The sequence below is a fragment of the Hemicordylus capensis genome, chromosome 3, assembly GCF_027244095.1.
Source record: "Hemicordylus capensis ecotype Gifberg chromosome 3, rHemCap1.1.pri, whole genome shotgun sequence".
Classification (NCBI taxonomy): domain Eukaryota; kingdom Metazoa; phylum Chordata; class Lepidosauria; order Squamata; family Cordylidae; genus Hemicordylus; species Hemicordylus capensis.
In genome coordinates this window covers 33,899,609-33,917,844 of record NC_069659.1, presented here as the reverse complement: position 1 = coordinate 33,917,844, position 18,236 = coordinate 33,899,609, and the positions used below count along the sequence as shown (strand labels likewise).

General features: G+C 44.7%; 1 protein-coding gene across 10 annotated transcripts in view; it reads right to left on the bottom strand.

Annotated features, from left to right (window-relative positions):
- Nucleotides 1-9,467: 9,467 nt before the first annotated feature.
- Nucleotides 9,468-18,236, bottom strand: part of ZMYM2 (zinc finger MYM-type containing 2) — a 150,788-nt gene continuing 142,019 nt past the window's right edge. For all 10 annotated transcript variants that reach the window (XM_053307147.1, XM_053307146.1, XM_053307149.1 and 7 more), the window contains 2 exons: nucleotides 16,399-16,522; nucleotides 9,468-10,324 (listed from right to left, as the gene is read on the bottom strand). In XM_053307147.1, the coding sequence (XP_053163122.1) occupies nucleotides 10,132-10,324; nucleotides 16,399-16,522 (317 nt within the window). In that variant the 3' untranslated portion in view covers nucleotides 9,468-10,131. The remainder of the gene's footprint in view (nucleotides 10,325-16,398; nucleotides 16,523-18,236) is intronic.

Below are 18,236 nucleotides of genomic sequence, written 5' to 3'. Positions count from 1 at the left end.
ATAAAATACACTGTAGAATAAAATCAGTTAAAACAGATCCAATAAAAAACCCATCAAGCTGTAGTAAAAAAAAAAAAAACACTTAAAAGCCTCTCTAAACAAATAGGCTTTAAGATCTTTTTTTAAAAAAATTAAGAGTGAAGCATGGTGAAGTTCTTCTGGTAGGGTGTTCCAGAACCAAGGGGCCACAACTGGGAAGGCCCTGTCTCTTGTCCCCACCATCCAAATTTCAGTCAGTGGCTGGGCTTTAAAGGTAAAATCCAGCACTTTGAATCTGGCCTGGAAGCAAACTGCCATAGGTTGTGTGTAATAATCGAGAAGTGACTAACACCCTTGAGTATCCTTGCAGCAACTTTCTGGATTAGCTGAAACTTCCAAACTATCTTCAAGGGCAGCCCCATGTAGAGTGCATTGCAGTAATCCAATCTGGATGTCATCAGTGCATGAGTGACCAGGGTCAGGTTCAACTTATCCAAGTAGAGATGCAGCTGTCATACCAGCAGTTGCTAGTAAAAGGCACTCCTGCAAACTGCCGCCACCTGTGCCTCCAAGTACAGCACCAGTTCAGAAGCACCCCCACAATCTGCGAATATGGTATTTCAGGGGGAATGTGACCCTATCCAGGACTAGATTTACCTCACCACTCAGATAATCAGTGTTACCAACCCAGAACACTTCCGTCTTATCTGGATTAAGTTTCAGTTTGCTTGCCTCCATCCAATCCAGAACAGTCCAGTTTCGGACATCCACTGTCTCCTCCTTTGCATTAGTTGACTGAAATTATAGGTAGGGCTGGGGTATCATCAGCATATCACTGACACTGCAGCTCATACCCACAGAGGACTTCTCCTAGTGGTTTCATGTAGATGTTAAATTGCATGGAGGACAGAATAAAACCCTGCGGCACCTCACAAGCCAATGACCAAGGGGTAGAGCAGGTACACCCAGCACCACCTTCTGGGTCCAACCCCCAAGGTAGGGCTGGAATCACCATATCATGGTGCCCCCAAGTCCCAAATCAAAGAGGTGGCCCAGAAGGTTACCATGGTCAATGGTATCAAAAGCCACTGAGAAATCTAGGAGAATCAACAGGGTCAAACTCTCCCCCTATCTCCTGGCATAGCTCATCCACCAGGGCGATCAAGGCAGTTTTGGTTCCATACCGAGGCCAGAAGCCAGATTGGAAAGGATCCAAGCAATCAGTTTCATCCATGACCATCTGGAGCTGAGGTGCCACTACGCAATTCAACACTTTGCCCAGAAACAGGAGGTTAGAAACTGGCCGATAGTTTAAGATGGTTGGGTCCAAAGAGGGCTTTTTCAAGAGGGGGGGTCTAATTACTGCCTCCTTTAGCATGGAGGGCACCCTGCCGATTCAGGGAGACTGTTGGGTGAGCAGTACACTAACAGAATCCCAACTTTGTCTCGCAATCCCAACACTGCATGTAGACACACAAAATGATCAGAATAGTGGACAGTGCATCTGGTGAGGGGGATGATCTCCTGATGGACCAGGGCAAAACACACACACACACGCACACACACCGCCATGGCTGATGCAGGACCAGGTTCAATACCTGACATCTCTGGGTAGGGCTGGGAAATAACCCCCTGAAATCCAGGAAAGCCACTGCAGTCAGTGGACAAATACTGAATTAGGTGGACCAGTGGTCTGACATAGTATCAGGAAACTTTTAATATCATCTATTAATATATCTAAATCTTGCTTCTACTTACAATGTCTTCTCTGGCGCTGTAGGTGTATGAACAACCCAGGGACAATATGGCGTGTTCTGGGATAGAAAACATGGAGCAGCCTTTATCACAAACTGATGGGTCTCCCTTTTAAGTTTCAGACCACTCAGCTGCTGTTTACACTGTTCACCTATGATAGGAAAAGAATGTTTTTCGCTAATATGCCCAGTAGGAGGAGAGTAAACTGAGGGAAGCAGATAATGCCCAGCAAAAATATGCAGAAGGCAGGTGCTACTCGATGCAAATAAAAGAACACACACACCTCAATTAGGGGGAATTAACCATGAGAACATCCTAGTCTAATTTGTTCTCTTTCGTTACTCCAAAATACTTATTTAATGACAGGATAGAAAGAAAAAAAGAGCATTCCATATAGGCTTGCTCTTGATAGAGAAGATGCTATTGCCAAGCTCTGTTAGATGTACAAACATTCTCTTCTAAAAGAGTTTGTTGAAGCATGTACAAGCCATTGGGTCACAAGGACCACCAAACCTTAGCCCAAATAACTTATTTCAAAAGCTCAAATTCTCTTCAAAGCTTGGAGGACAGTTCATGAATATAACTTCAGATTTGTGGTGTGTGTTTGAAATGTTTTGTAAAATAATATCCAAGTGGTACCCAAAGGGGAAAAAAAAAACTTTTTTAAAGAGCACCACACACAGAAAAAAATGCATACAGAGGGGGAAAATGATGTCCCTTAAAATTAAATAGACCAATTGGAAGCAGGAGTTGCAAGGCGTTGGCACCCTATAGGTTAGTTTAGTTGGGTATGTGAATTAAGCTGACTGGCCAGAATAATAGTCCTTTCAATAACTGATCTCACTCTCCATTCAGGGCCATGCAACATTGCTTACATCAATGCAGAACACTGGGACAACAATGAGAGATAAGTTGTATTTGCAAAGAATGCCAGCTTTTGAATGTTGCACCACTGAAACTTTCATCGGGTTATAAAAATATGGAGCAGTTCTGGAGCTACTGGGTAGGATCCAAAGAACTCTGCAAGCACATTTCTCTCTCAGCTGTCCCTCACACAGCATGGCAACCTGTGTTTAAAACTGATCCTTTGGAAGAAGTGTGTGATATGCCATGGGGGGTACACATATCTGTCAGCTGCTCAAAGAAAGGAAATAAGTTCTGCTGGGCAAGCACAAGTCCCTGGGTGAATTTAAAGTAGCTTTTTAGATTCTGGCAATCCTACAGGAGTGATCTAGAGCAGTGTTCTCTCTAAATGTTTTTTCATCTGGGTGCGGAACGAGTTTTGTTCTGGGCAGCATCATCGAGGCAGTGTATGCACACATGCATTTAGAGTGGAGCCTTCCTGATTCAACCTGAGTGGGACCTAAAATTAACTGAGCAGACATAAAAAAACTTGTGAGTGTGCGCACACAGTGCGCACGCCTTAGAAGGGACACTGATCTGGAGTAATAATTTTAACTCTGACTCATGCCTGGTCTAATGCAGCACACTTCCTGCAGCAAGTGGGCTGCTACTAGATGTGGGTTGCCCCCAACGGAGTGATGCAGAAGGGTCATACCTTCAAATTGGAGGGGAGAGTAAGGGCAACTCCACTCAAATCTGGAAATGAGTTAATGTGTGCATAGTGAGATAGCAAGCACTCCTTTGTTTGGATGTTAAGCTGAGAAAAACCTATCTGGCATAAGAAAAAGCCCTGCTGGATCAGGCCCAAGACCCATCTAGTCCAGCATCCTGTTTCACACAGTGGCCCACCAGATGCCACTGAAAGCCTACAGGCAGGAGTTGAGGGCATGCCCTCCCTCCTGCTGTTACTCCCCTGCAACTGGTACTCAGACGCATCCTGCCTTTGAGGCCGGAGGTGGCCTATAGCCCTCTGACTAATAGCCGTTGATAGCTGGTCCTCCATGAAGTTATTAAAACCTCTCTTAAAACAATCCAGGTTGTTGGCTGTCACCACATCTTGTGGCAGAGAATAGGCTTGCGCCCGAAACGTTTCGGAGACCATTATAGAAGCCTCCCAAACATTTAGGCCACCAGGGCCGTTTCGGCTTTCGGAGGTGGCGGGGGTGTTCCCTTAAAGGTGGGGTAGGGTGCACTTACTCCTCCTGCCGCATTTCCCTCACAGGCACTCTTTTGTAGCAAAGCCCCTTGGGGCAGCAGTGTACCTCCCTGCCATCCTGTTGTCATCCTTGGCCAGAAGTGGCCAGAAGTACTGGGCGTGCATGCGCTGTTGCGTGCGCACCCATCTGCCTTGCACGCATGCACACACGATGGGCGCACACGCACTCGGTACATCCTGCCAAGGATGACAATGGGACGGCAGGGAAGTACGCTGCTGCCCTGAGGGGCTTTGCTACAATGGAGTGCTGGCAGGAGGAGTAAGTGCACCCTCCCCTGCCCTTAAGGGAACACACCCACTGACTATGGAATGGTTCTGGGCACATCCCTAGCAGTGAATTCCACAAGTTGATTATGCATTGTGTGAAAATGTACCTCCGTTTGTTGGTCCAAAATTTCCTGGCAATCCATTTCATGGGATGACCCCTGGTTCTACTATTATGTGAGAGGGAGAAAGTTTCTCTCTATCCACTTTCTCCACACCATGCATGATTTTTTAGACCTCTATCATGTCTCCACGCAGTTGCCTTTTTTCTCAACTAAATAGCCCCAGGTGTTGTAGCCTTGCCTCATAAGAAAGGTGCTCTAGGCCCCTGATCATCTTGGTTGCCCTCTTCTGCACCTTTTCCAGTTCTACAACTTATTTATATCCTGCTCTTCCTCCAAGGAGCCCAGAGCGGTGTACTACATACTTAAGTTTCTCCTCACAACAACTCTGTGAAGTAGGTTAGGCTGAGAGAGAAGTGACTGGCCCAGAGTCACCAAGAAAGTATCATGGCTGAATGGGGATTTGAACTCGGGTTTCCCTAGTCCTAGTCCAGCACTCTAACCACTACACCACGCTGGCTCTCTCATCTTTTAGATGTGGTGACCAAAACTGTATGCAGTACTCCAGGTGTGGCCACACCATAGTTCTGTATAAGGGCATTTTAGTATTAGCAGTTTTATTTTCAATCCCCTTCCTAATGATCTCTAGCATGGAATTGGTCTTTTTCACAGGTACCGCACATTGAGTCAACACTTTCAACAAGCTGTCTACCATGACTCCAAGATCCCTCTCCTGGTCAGTCACCAACAGCTCAGATCCCATCAACATATACTTGAAGTTGGGGTTTTTCATCCCAATGTGCATCACTTTACATTTGCCAACACTGAACTGCATTTGCCGTTTTGTCGCCCACTCCCCCAGTTTGGAGAGATCCTCTTGGAGCTCTTCACAATCTGATTTCACTACCCGAAAGAGTTTGGTATCAACTGCAAATTTGGCCACCTCGCTGCTTACCCCTACTTCTAGATCATTTATAAATAAATTAAAAAGCACCGGTCCCAGTACAGATCCATGGGGGACCCCACTTCTTACTTCCCTCCATTGTGAAAACTCTCCATTTATCCCTAGTCTCTGTTTCCTATCCTTCAAACAGTTAGCAATCCACACATGTACTTGTCCCCTTATCCCATGACTGCTAAGTTTTCTCAGGAATCTTTGATGAGGAACTTGCAGGCACAAATCCCACGTGTGAGCACAGAGACCATGAAGAAGTTTTCTCTTCTGAAATTCAAAGTGTCTATGTTAGACTTCCTTGGTGATTATCTCTTTGCCTGTATGCTGAATTTGATCATTCTATGGAAACTGTTCCCTAAAGGGTCGATGACACTGACATCACACACCAGGTGCCACTCAGGATTAAGTCCAAGGTCGCCTTCTCTCTGGTTGGTTCCAAGACCAACTGTTCTAGGGCTGTCATTCAGCGTATCAAGAAATGTGACCTTTGTGTCATTACCTGACGCTGAATTTACCCAGTCTATGTGTGGGTAATTGAAGTCATCCATTATTACTGCCCTGCATCTCCTTGACGCCTCTCTGATTTCCTGCTGCAACTCCCAGTCACTGTCAGTGTCTTGATCCGGAGGGTGATAGCATGTCCCCAGCAGAACATTTCCTTTCAGGCCTTGTATCATCACCCACAGGGTTTCTGTGGAGGACTCCGGTCCACCTAGGTTTTCTACCTGTTAGGTTCTATCCCTTCTTTAACAAACAGTGCCACTCTACCTCCAAGGCACCCCTCCCTGTCCTTTCTATAGAGTTTATATCCAGGGATAACCGTGTCCTACTGGTTCTCACTGTTCCACCATGTTTCTGTTTTGCCCACTATATCTATTACTGTGTTAGCAACCAAGCACTCCAGCTCACCCATCATGGCTCAGAAGCTTCTGGCATTGGCATATAAGCACCTATACGCTGAATCTCTTCCCTGGTGTCTGCTGTATGAGCGAGCAGTTTCCTGCTCCCTCAAGCAACTCTACCCTCTCCTCTTTCCTGCTTGGAACAACCTCCCACAATGCTTCCATGCTGCCTAATTTCCTTTAAATACAACTTCAAAGCCCAGCTTTTCCAGAAAGCCTTTGGTCCAACTCCCTGATCCCCTTTTCTCTGTTGTAACTAAGCTCATGTATACATGAAATAATGGTATCGTCTTCCTCGCTTGCTCCTTGCCTCTACTTCCCTCCCCTTCCTCTATTGTGCCCCGCCCCCCTTGTGTTGATTTTCATTTATGAGCCCCTTGAGGGCAGGGACCTGTCTTATTCTTTGTATATCATAACCATGTTGTGGATTGCAGCCTTGAAGCAGTGAGCAGGGCTCTGTTTGAGGCAGGGCTTGTAAAAGCATAGCACCAACTCAGATGGTCAGGGTGGGATACAACAACCTCACACTGGCAGCACATCACAGGCTGGGATTCAAAACACTGCTTAGGCTAATGCCAAGAGACATGAACTAGTCCAGTGGGATGTTTGACCTTTTTTGGCTAGCTGATCCCTGTTGCTGTATCGCACACTACAGGTGAAACTCAGAAAATTAGAATATCGTGCAAAAGTCCATTAATTTCAGTAATGCAAATTAAAAGGTGAAACTGATATATGAGACAGACGCATTACATGCAAAGCGAGATAAGTCAAGCCTTAATTTGTTATAATTGTGATGATAGCAATAGCAATAGCACTTACATTTATATACCGCTCTATAGCCGGAGCTCTCTAAGCGGTTTACAATGATTTAGCATATTGCCCCCAACATTTCTGGGTACTCATTTTACCGACCTCGGAAGGATGGAAGGCTGAGTCAACCTTGAGCCCCTGGTCAGGATCGAACTTGTAACCTTCTGGTTACAGGGCGGCAGTTTTACCACTGCGCCACCAGGGGCTCTTCTGATCATGATCATGGCGTACAGCTCATGAAAACACCAAATCCACAATCTCAGAAAATTAGAATATTACATGGAACCAAGAAGACAAGGATTGAAGAATAGAACAATATCGGACCTCTGAAAAGTATAAGCATGCATATGTATTCAGTACTTGGTTTGGGCCCCTTTTGCAGCAATTACTGCCTCAATGCGGCGTGGCATGGATGCTATCAGCCTGTGGCACTGATGAGGTATTATGGAAGACCAGGATGCTTCATTAGCGGCCTTCAGCAATTCTGCATTGTTTGGTCTCATGTCTCTCATCCTTCTCTTGGCAATGCCCCATAGATTCTCTATGGGGTCAGGTCAGGCGAGTTTGCTGGCCAATCAAGCACAGTACACTGTATACTTTTCAGAGGTCTGATATTGTTCTGTTCTTCAATCCTTGTCTTCTTGGTTCCATGTAATATTCTAATTTTCTGAGATTGTGGATTTGAGGTTTTCATGAGCTGTACGCCATGATCATCACAATTATAACAAATTAAGGCTTGACTTATCTCGCTTTGCATGTAATGCGTCTGTCTCATATATCAGTTTCACCTTTTAATTTGCATTACTGAAATTAATGGACTTTTGCACGATATTCTAATTTTCCGAGTTTCACCTGTACTTTTGAAACTAAGGGCAGTGAAACTAAAGGAGTTGCAAAAGCTGTTTGCAATGCTGCTTAGGAGGGCTACGCTGAAGAAAAACGATGATGTCATCTTGTGGGGAGGCACAAAACTCAGAATCCCAGCCATGATCTGTGGCATTTTGACACCACTATAAGCAGGTCTAGAACGCTGGAGTTACCAAACAGCCATTGGCCAGTAATGCATCTCCGAGAACCACCACAGTGAAGTGCAAATAGCACAGTGTAGTGCAGAGAGGTCTTCCATAGCACAAAAACAGATGGTAACAGCTAGGGTTGCCATATTCTGGTTTTCTAATCCAGGTGCCTAATTTGCATATTATGTAAACTGGCTTGAAAATAACTTTTTGAGCAGAATAGTGACTGCATGTTCTGCTCCATAACTCTACTTCTACAAGGGCTAGAGCTTAGCTCTTTTTTTAAAAAAATGAAAGCTGAAATCCAGGCAAATCTGGGTGGGCTAAGCAATCTGGGTGAGATGCTTAAAATCCAGGTGAAGCCCAGAATTTCGGGGGGCATGGCAACTCTAGTAACAGCACACGATTAAGTTTAGAACATTACCTTCAAGTGGAACCTCCAGAGCTATGTTTCAACATAGTGCAACTGAATGCAGCCAGAAGTGAACACTTATAAACTCCCCACCCCAAATCTTTCTGTTTGGGGAGGGAGGATCCTGATCAAAGCTAAAATATAGGTAAAGTCGAGTCGGTGTCGACTCCTGGCAACCACAGAGCCTTGTGGTTGTCTTTGGTACAATACAGAAGGGGTTTACCATTGCCATATCCCACACAGTATGATGCCTTTCAGCATCTTCCTATATCGCTGCTGCCCGATATAGGTGTTTCCCATTGCCTGGGAAACATACCAGTGGGGATTCAGACCGGCAACCTCTGGCTTGCTAGTCAAGTCATTTCCCTGCTGTGCCATTAAGTGGCAAAATATAGATAAGTAGGGTACACTTTGTTCAGAAAAATGCAGAGCACTTTGGATGAAGAATATTTCCAGCGATTGAGCCTATGTATTGTAAGTAATGAAAAGAAACTGATTTGCTCTGAATTATGTTTCAGCAATGTGCACCTGTCTAGTGGATTGCCCAAGCTTGTGTCTGAATTTCAGCTGTGTGTAAACACAGCAAAACAAGGACATAATTACAATATTTACAGACATACTATCTTCATTATGCAACCCCTCTTACTAGAACATGCAAGGTACCACTGCTTAACGCTTTAGGCAAAAATAAGGAGGAAAGTGGTTGTTGCATTGTACAAACTGTCTGATGGCAATGTATGTACAAAATGGCCTACATGTCTTCAACCTGTATTCTTAACCAATGAGGCTATTGTCATGACCAGAGGCTGGGCAGGCAAAGGCTGTGCAAACCCTACCTTCCCCGCAGACTATCCCTGGATCTGGTGGGAGGTGCAGACCGCACTCCCACATGATCTGAGCTGCTCCACACAGCGTTGATCTCCAGAAGCTGGGAGACTGCCTGTGCCCCATCCCATCCCATAATGCACCACATGAGGAGTGTGGTGCATTGGGGGATACACCCATGAGATGGGCGCTCTAGGCAATCACACACGGCACCGGGGTTAAGGGCATGTTCACGCTAGGCGGGAGTGCCAGGATCCGTACAGATCCTGACACGGCACACAAGCAGCCTAGTCCAGGATAGGCTGCTCATGAGAACGGCCTTAATATCTGTTATGTCAATCACAAAGTCACAAATAAAGAAAGAATAGTAAAGTTTTTGTTTTGTTTTTTTAATAAGGGCAACCAAAAAAAGTTGTTTCCACCAGTATAGATTCACATTACAGTACATCAATAGACAGCATTCTCCTTTGTCTAATTTTTGGTACATAAGATGGAACCTCTCTACATAACCTCATAAGGCTTCAGTAACTAAGAGTAAAAAACCTATTAGTTTACAATTTCTTAAAAAATTCTGAAAGACACAGCAAGTTCTAAACTTTAGTAGTGCTACCCACACACAACTACCTGGTTTCAGAACCCAGTAAAAGCCCCTAACCTCTTTCAAGGAAGCTCTGCAACAGTGAAGTTGTGCAATATGGATGTTGCTTACTATGACTGGGAAAAAAAATACACATGGCACATTCTCATTCAAATTTTGCAATGTAAAAAGTTACAAACATACCTAACCAAATAAATAATTAAAAAAAAAAAAGAATGTGTGTGTTAAGTATCCTAAAAACCACTATGTAGAATAATGGCCACTTTCGCTCACAGATTATTTACATGGTAATACCCGGCTGAGGGTACACTGCTACAAAACATGTTAAACAAAGAGTAAACTTGAAATGTTTTTTCCCCCATAATAAAAGTCTAGCAGCTTGACTATCTAATGCTGTTGTGTTTTCTTTTTTCCGTGAACGGTTTAGGAAGTGTTTAATCTATGTCTTCATCCAGTTCGTAATTGTCTTTATCATAAATATCTTTTACTAAAAGAACCCATACAAGCATGTTTTCCAAAGTATTGCGATCCACTGAGGCAGAGGTGTACCAGACTGGACTATCGGAGGAAACGGGGCAGGCTGGTTGCAAATAGAACACATCCATTCTCTGACTGATATTCGGCGGGCTAAAAAGGGAAAAGGACAGGTTAGATGAGCACAGGTTTGAATCAAGATGCTCTCTGTAGACACGACCGTTTTAAACATACTGGGTTGGACTCAGCCCTTGTGCAACAACGTTCCCCCAAGGGAACATTCCCCTCCCTTCCTCCTAGTGGCAGACAGTTGCATCTGAAAAACTGCTTCAGGCGGTTGGGATGCAGGTGGGAGGGAGCACAAGGGGCTGCAGAGGAACGATCAAGAATTGGGTGGAAGGGGGCTGCTATGGTGAGCAACCTGTGCTTCTGGGGTGTGATCCGTTAAATCTATTAGAATGGGTGTTTAGTTAGCTCCTTTTGGAGGAGGGGCAGTAGTGTCACTAACACCCTTTTGAGAACCGCCCTGAGCCATTTTTGGAAGGGTGGTATAGAAGCCAAATAAATAAATATGTAGCTGGGGGGCGGGGACGACGACAGGTAAGCACCCTTATCCAAACTTCTTTCCATTAGTGCAACATCTGGATCCAACTCACTGACTTGGAAATGTGTTAAAATGAAAAAGCAACTAGCAACACAAGAGATGTCCATTAATGTCAGCTGATGGCTGCAATCACAAGATATAAGAGCTAGCACTTGAGCAGTGACAGAACAGTTTTCAGTCTTGCATTATGTAAAAGCTCCAAACATTCATAAAATGAACTCCAAGATAATGATGTCATATAAGTCACTGTGCAACTTCTGCACATGGACAAGGATCTTAATTATTGAAATTCCAATTTCAACCCGGAAATGGAGATAAGCAAATGTGGCCAAAGAATTTGGTCATGGCCATGTAAAATCTGGTATTTTCAACAACCAGGAGCATTATATATTTAGAATATTTTGTTGGATTTCTCTGTTCCTTCAGTGATCCAAATATTGTTTTCCAGTATATGCTTAGTGCTCCCCCATAGGCTTTTTAGCAGAAACTAGATGCCGTTCAGTGTGGAGTACCACACCTCCTCTCAGTGCTCGCAGCCCGGCCCACATTACCATTTAAGACAGGAGGAAGCGCCAGCACTTCAGTTCCTTGGAGACTGCCAGAGCAGTCAAATATCTTTGAAGCAATAGGTGAGTACTACATAGAAGACTTGAGCATTACTGCGGAGGGGAGGTTCGGGAGTGTCTAATGGATGTCAACAGATCTCTACCAGATCATCAGTAACAGGTGAGCAACCTGTTTATCTGGGGCATGATCGGTTGAATCTACTGGAATGGGTGTTTAGTTAGCTCCTTTGGAGGAGGGGGCAGTAGTGTCACTGTAAATACCCTTTTGAGAACACCTCTCCGAAAATTCGCCTCCGCTGCAGAATGTAAGTCAATGGCATAGCACTTTATGAAGGGCTTTTCTGAGGACCAGGTTGCAGCCCTACAAATGTCCTGAAATGATATGCCAGATAAGTGAGCCGCTGAGGCACCGTAAGCAATGGTTGAATGTGCCTTGATAGACTTGGGCGGCTGTACTTTTTGTAATTTATAAGTCAATCGGATTAGCTCTACTAGTCAGTGGGATAGCCGTTGTCTTGACAAGGCCTGACCCATAGATCTTCCTTTGTAGGATATGAACAACTTTTTTGTCTTTCTAACCGTCTTTGTTCTTGATAGGTAGAATAGAAGAGTCCTTCTAACATCTAGGGAATGCAGATCCTTCTCAAGAGCCGTGCTCGGAGAGTTGAAGAAGGTAGGAAGCACAATGTCTTGGTTTATGTGAAAGTCTGTCACCACCTTAGATAGAAAAGTAATGTCAGGACGTAGCAGCACCTTATCTGGATAGAAGCGTGCATAAGGCACATCCATCCTCAGGGCTGTAAGTTCACTCACCTTGCGGGCAGTTGTAATAGCCACCAAGAAGGCAGTCTTCAGAGAAACCAGCTTCAGGCTAGCTGTAGTCAGGGGCTCAAAGGGCATATCTGTTAGTGCCAAAAGGACCAAGGATATACTCCACTGTTCCAGTGGCTGTCTTACTGGAGGATACAGATTGGTGAGACCCTTCAGAAAACTCTTGCAACTGGGGTGCGAAAATACTGTCTTTCCATCCCATCCCGGGAGCCTTGCTGAGATCGCTGCTAAGTGAGCCTTTATGAAAGCAAAGAGGTCTTTAGCATGGTTATGTACAGCAGGACCCGACGGACAGTAGCATTCAGAGGGCGAAAGCCATTTGTGGCAGCATAGCAAGTGCACCTCTTCCATTTACTAGCATCGTTTCTCCTAGTGGAAGGTTTTATCTGGTTAAGCAAGATTTTATTTAGAAGCCTATCTTCCATGCTGTTAGCTGTAAGGTGGGCACCTCTGGGTGCAGTACCTGACCGTTTTCCCATGACAGAAGATCTTGGCATTGAGCAAGTCTCCTGTATGTATGTCTTGACAGTTTGAGTAGATGCAGAAACCATGGTGGCCGAGGCCACCATGGAGTGATCAGGATACATTTGACTTGGTAGGTTGGAATATGAGGCACCACTCTCCCTACCAGAGGCAGAGGAGAATGCATGTACAATAGGTGTTGTGACCAGTCCATCTGCAACGCTTCCCCTAATGACTGTGGGTCGTGACCTGCTCTTGTGCACTTGGCATTGAGTGCTGTTGCAAACAAGTCTATTTAGGGGAACTTCCAAGATCTGAATATTGGAAGCAAGTACTTGTTGTCCATCCCATTTGTGCCACTCTTCCCTGGTGAATGAGTGACTCAGATCTTCCGCTAGGACATTTTCCATCGCATTTATGTGAATGGCCCAAAGGGTGATGCTGTTTCTGATGCACCAGTGCCAAATTTGTATGCTCAAATTTATATGCTCCTTGTATGCCTGGACCTTATCTGTTTAGGTAGGCAATCGCTGTCGTGTTGTTCAATTGCAACTGTACAGTTCTGCCTCTGAGCATTGGTAGAAATGCCTTCATGGCCTGGAAAACTACCAAGAGTTCTAGGAAATTTATGTGGAATTGTCTTTGCCGGCAACTCCACTGATCCTGGGCCATGCTGCCATTGCAATGCCCACCCACCCCATCCCATCAGTGAGGTGTCCGTCGTCACCCATAACGATGGAGTCAGCAGTTGAAACGCAATTCCTCGTAGTAGATTCTGCACGAGTCCACCAACTCAATGACCGGAAGATTTGCTGCGGAATGACTAACCCTTTCTTGGGGTTGTCTATGTTCAAACAGAAAGTGGGTATTTATTTATTTATTTTTTACATTTTATATCCCGCTCTTCCTCCAAGGAGCCCAGAGCGGTGTACTACATACTTGAGTTTCTCCTCACAACAACACTGTGAAGCAGGTTAGGCTGAGAGAGAAGTGACTGGCACAGAGTCACCCAGCAAGTATCATGGCTGAATGGGGATTTGAACACAGGTCTCCCCGGTCCTAGTCCAGCACTCTAGCCACTACACCACGCTGGCTCTCTTGGATATGGTTCATATGGATATGAACCATAACTGCTAGAGCTTCTGTTATAGTCTGTGTGGCTGCAGCTATTGTCATCACCACCTTGCCTGGTACCAGAGAAGGAGCATTCCCCGCCCCCCACCAACATGCGTGCTGGAATTGATTGAGAATAAGCTCTGGCCAGTGGATTGTTTCCATTGAACCCTGCAGACCTCCTTGTCCTGTCCTCATAATTGTAAGCCATTCCCAGAGAAGTCTGGCCAAGAACACTCGCTTGTCTAGTAGGAGACATGTCATGAGAGAACCCACACATGTGCCAAGAGGACGAAGCAGTCAATTGTGCCGCCATTAAAGTATAGAGCAATGGTTGATTTGTGCATGCTGTTGTTGAATAGGTAATCTAGGGAGGTAGAGTATGTCTCTCTCTCTTTTCTGACTGTGGGGAACCCCTAAAGGTTGACGGGGTAGTAGCGTTGGAATCCAACATTGACAGTAGGGATTGTGCAATATTTGGATCCAACACGTTCACTTCCTCCAGGAGGTTCCTCCTCCTCAACCTTGAAAGTAATGGCACTCGGTATCGAGATGTTACAGTATCTGTTAATACCGGAGTGTTCAATGTCGAGGTTAACTGCTTTGCCTTTAGCATCGATGTCAACGGTGTTGCTGCTGGGGGCAAAGAAAGCTCTCTCTCTGTCAGTGCTGACTTAGGCGCTGGTGGGGATGGAGGCCTCGGTGTTGATGGGCTTGATGCTGAGAGTTTTGATGTTGATGCTGCTATGGCTTGTTCCCTCGATATCGATGCCTGGATATGGATGGCAATCGTTAATGTCGCGGGTAAATCTTTCGATGTTGATGTATGAGCTTGTTCAGAACTTGGAGATGTCGAAGATGGGTCCGGAATCGAAATCATTTCTTTTGGTGTTGCTTGTCTCAATGTCGAAGCAGTCGGCGTTGATCGTCTAGATATCGATACAAAAACTGCTTCCAGTGCTGAAGTCGGAGAAGGAGTTGCTTTTGACGTCAAAGTTTTCTTTTTCTTTCTGGCGGGCTCTGATGCGCCTGCCATTTTGTCTCCATGCAGTTTCGGAGCTTTTGGAGACTTAAAAGTAGGCGACGAGGGTTTAGACTGGGTCGAAGCCACAGCCCTCAAGCCATCCTTCTTAGGAAATGGATGAGTTCCCTCTTTAGATGGACCAGGGGAGCTTAATACATCATCATAAAGCACAGCCCTCAAATGAAGCTCCCGGTTGCGTCGCATTTGTTTTGAAAATGCTGGCGAACCTTACAAGTGGCGGAGTTGTGGGCTTCCCCCAGACATAGTAAACATAAGTCTAGTGAGGGTAGCTTCGCTCTGCATTTAGAGCAGCATTTAAAAGTCTTTTTCTCAGTTCTTTTTTCTAAGCACTTAGGGTTATCCATTGCCGTTCCATTTTCAAAACCAAATTATCTGTCCAATTTGCAAATAGTCCGTTACACAAAATATGTAGTTATAGAACGCAGTCCAGAGGACAGAAAAGCCGATAAAACAATTTCTTTTTCTCATAGAACTCATTCAGATCAAGGAACCAAAACGAGGAGCCGTAGTGACTGAGGAACCAATCGCTACGGTGGCTGCAAAGGAACTGAAGTGCTGGCACTTCCTCCCGCCTTAAATAGCCATGTGGTCACATGGGGTGGGGTGCAAGTGCTGAGAGGAGCTGTGGTACGCCGCACCAACAGGCTTCAGAGCAGGCCCCATTCTAATGGATTCAACGGATTACGCCCCAAATTGAAAGTTACTTTGATGTGGCACTTCCTAGTCTCATCAGCTCAAAGTAAGGAGGAGGCAGATGAAGATCTGCAACTATTTAAGGCAACAAGGGCTAGTGCGAGATGACCCAAACGGAAACATGAGGGAACACATTATGGATTATCTGGTTCAAAGCTACTCGAGGTGGCTGGTCATGGATACAAAGCTGATGCCCAACTGTAACTGGTTTGTGACCCTGTTTCCTGGGCAAAGTACGGTTTCCACAAACCATAGTTTGCCACATTCAGGCACAATGGCAAAGTGTGGTTTGCAAAGAAACTAGAAGGTACATAGGAAATTATGTTGTGGGCATGAGGACAGGACAGCGTATGTGTAAGCTCAAGACTTGCCACTGCTCATGGTTTGGTAATATTTCTGAATACAGCATTACACTACTACTGAGCACAGTTGACAGTCATATTAATCACACAAATTCACATGCTGCCTGTTTATAACAACAGGCAACATGAGTTGTATAAGAACATAAGAAAAGCCCTGCTGGATCAGGCCCAAGCATCCTGTTTCATACAGTGGCCCACTAGATGCCTCTGGGAAGCCCACAGGCAACAGCTGTTGGGCATGTCATGTTTGGGCATGATGCTTCTGAGAAGTTACCAATGACCAATTTAAACAGAGAGGCAGATAGAATTTGCTTAAAGCAGCAATTTCTCTGCTAGGGAGCTTAACAACATCCATTAATATACAATGGGAGCAGTTAAGAGTATCTCAGATTTACATGAATTTATTTAAACCATTTATATGCCGCCATTCTTCATAAATGAATACATGGTGGCTCACAAAATAATTCACTAAACACTACAATAAAAATGCAACACAGTACAATAAGCTCTAAAATAAAACCAACATCTACTTTAAAAAAACCAACTAGTACCTCTTTGATAAGTAGCATTCAAACATTTTCACAGGACATCTGGAGGGATCTGCTGTATTTTCCATTTGTTCAAATACAGGTTCATCATCTTCGTGCTTCCTCTTTCCAGTAGTTATCTTATCTTCTACAAGGGGAAAAAAATATAAAGCAAATTTTAGGTCATACCACATACGCACACACAAAATGAAGCGGTAACAGTCATTGAAATGTGACTTTACAATGTTAAACAAAAATCAAACAGCTAGCATCCAAAAGTAGCAGCACATGCCATTTTCCCCAATTCCTCTTTCCCGAGAGAATGATGTTTTGATAGGCCCAAGGGGCTACAACAGGGACTGTGGAAATGGTATGTGTCTCTTGTACCGCCACTCTGGATACTGGCCGATGTGCTAATTAGTACTTAGATTTCTTGACTATGTGACCCTCATGTACCAGATGTGAGGGTTACGTGGATCAATAAGTCATATTTAACCAAATGTAACAATGAAGGGTAAAGCAGCTGTTAGCTCTTGTATCTTCTCTAAATTAAGGCTGGGGTCTTTGCAAGCAACAGAGTGAGGTGAGGTAGAGGTGCCAGAAGTTCAAGATAGTATTATGGGAGGAGAGCTGGTCTTGTGGTAAAAGGTAAAGTGTGCCCTTGAATCGGTGTCGACTCCTGGCGACCACAGAACCCTGTGGTTTTTCTTTGGTATAATACAGGAGGGGTTTACCACTGCCATCTCCCGTGCAGTATGAGATGATGTCTTTCAGCTTCCTAGGCAACTCATTTCCCACTGCGCCATTAGGTGGCTGGTAGCAAGCATGAATTGTCCTTTGCTAAGCAGGGTCCACCCTGGTTTGCATTTGAATGGGAGTATACATGTGTGAGCTCTGTAAGATATTCCCCTTAGGGGATGGGGCCGCTCTGGGAAAAGAATCTGCCTGCTTGCATGCATAAGGTTCCAAGTTCCCTCCCTGGCTTCTCCAGATAGGGCTGAGAGAGACTCCTGCCTGTAATCTTGGAGAAGCTGCTTCCAATCTGTGTAGACAATACTGAGGAATAAGGCAGCTTCCGATGTTCCTATATTTATCATATTTATATACCACCTGATATATACATTTCTAGTTGGTGTACACAATCCAAATTACAATATAAAAACAAAAAGATATAAAAACATAAAATCTCTCTCCTGCTAACTGGGCAAAGAGGCACCTTTTACCGTGGTGATTCTATTTAGCAGGGGGAGAGTAACTGGCCCTATTCACCCCCAGCACAGTACTTCCTGTGACTGTTGCTGGTGTGTGTCTTAAGTTTCTTTTTAGAATGTGAGCCCTTTGGGGACAGGGAGCCATCTTATTTGTTTGCTATTTCTCTTTGTAAACCGCCCTGAGCCATTTTTGGAAGGGCGGTATAGAAATCGAATTATTATTATTATTATTATTATTAACAAAACACTTTCACAGAATAAAAACAATTCACAGCATGAAACAACTAAAACAATTTCACAGAATAAAAACAGTTAAAATGTATTTTTATTAAAAGCCTGAGAAAACATGCGTCCTAAGGGTCTTTTAAAAAGAGATTGAGAAGTTCTTATTTTGACAGGGAGTGCATTCCAAAACCCTGGGGCAGCCACTGAGAAGGCCTGGCCCTGAGTCACCACCAGACAAGCTAGTGGCAACCATAACTGGACCTCCTTGATGGCAGCGTTCATGACAAAGAAGACAGTCTCTTAAATACCTTGAACTTAATCCGTTCAGGGATTTATAAGTAATGAGTAGCACACTGTATTTCACTCGGAAGCATATCGGTAGCCAGTGTAATTTGTTCAGAATATGGTCCCTTTGGGTTGTCCCAG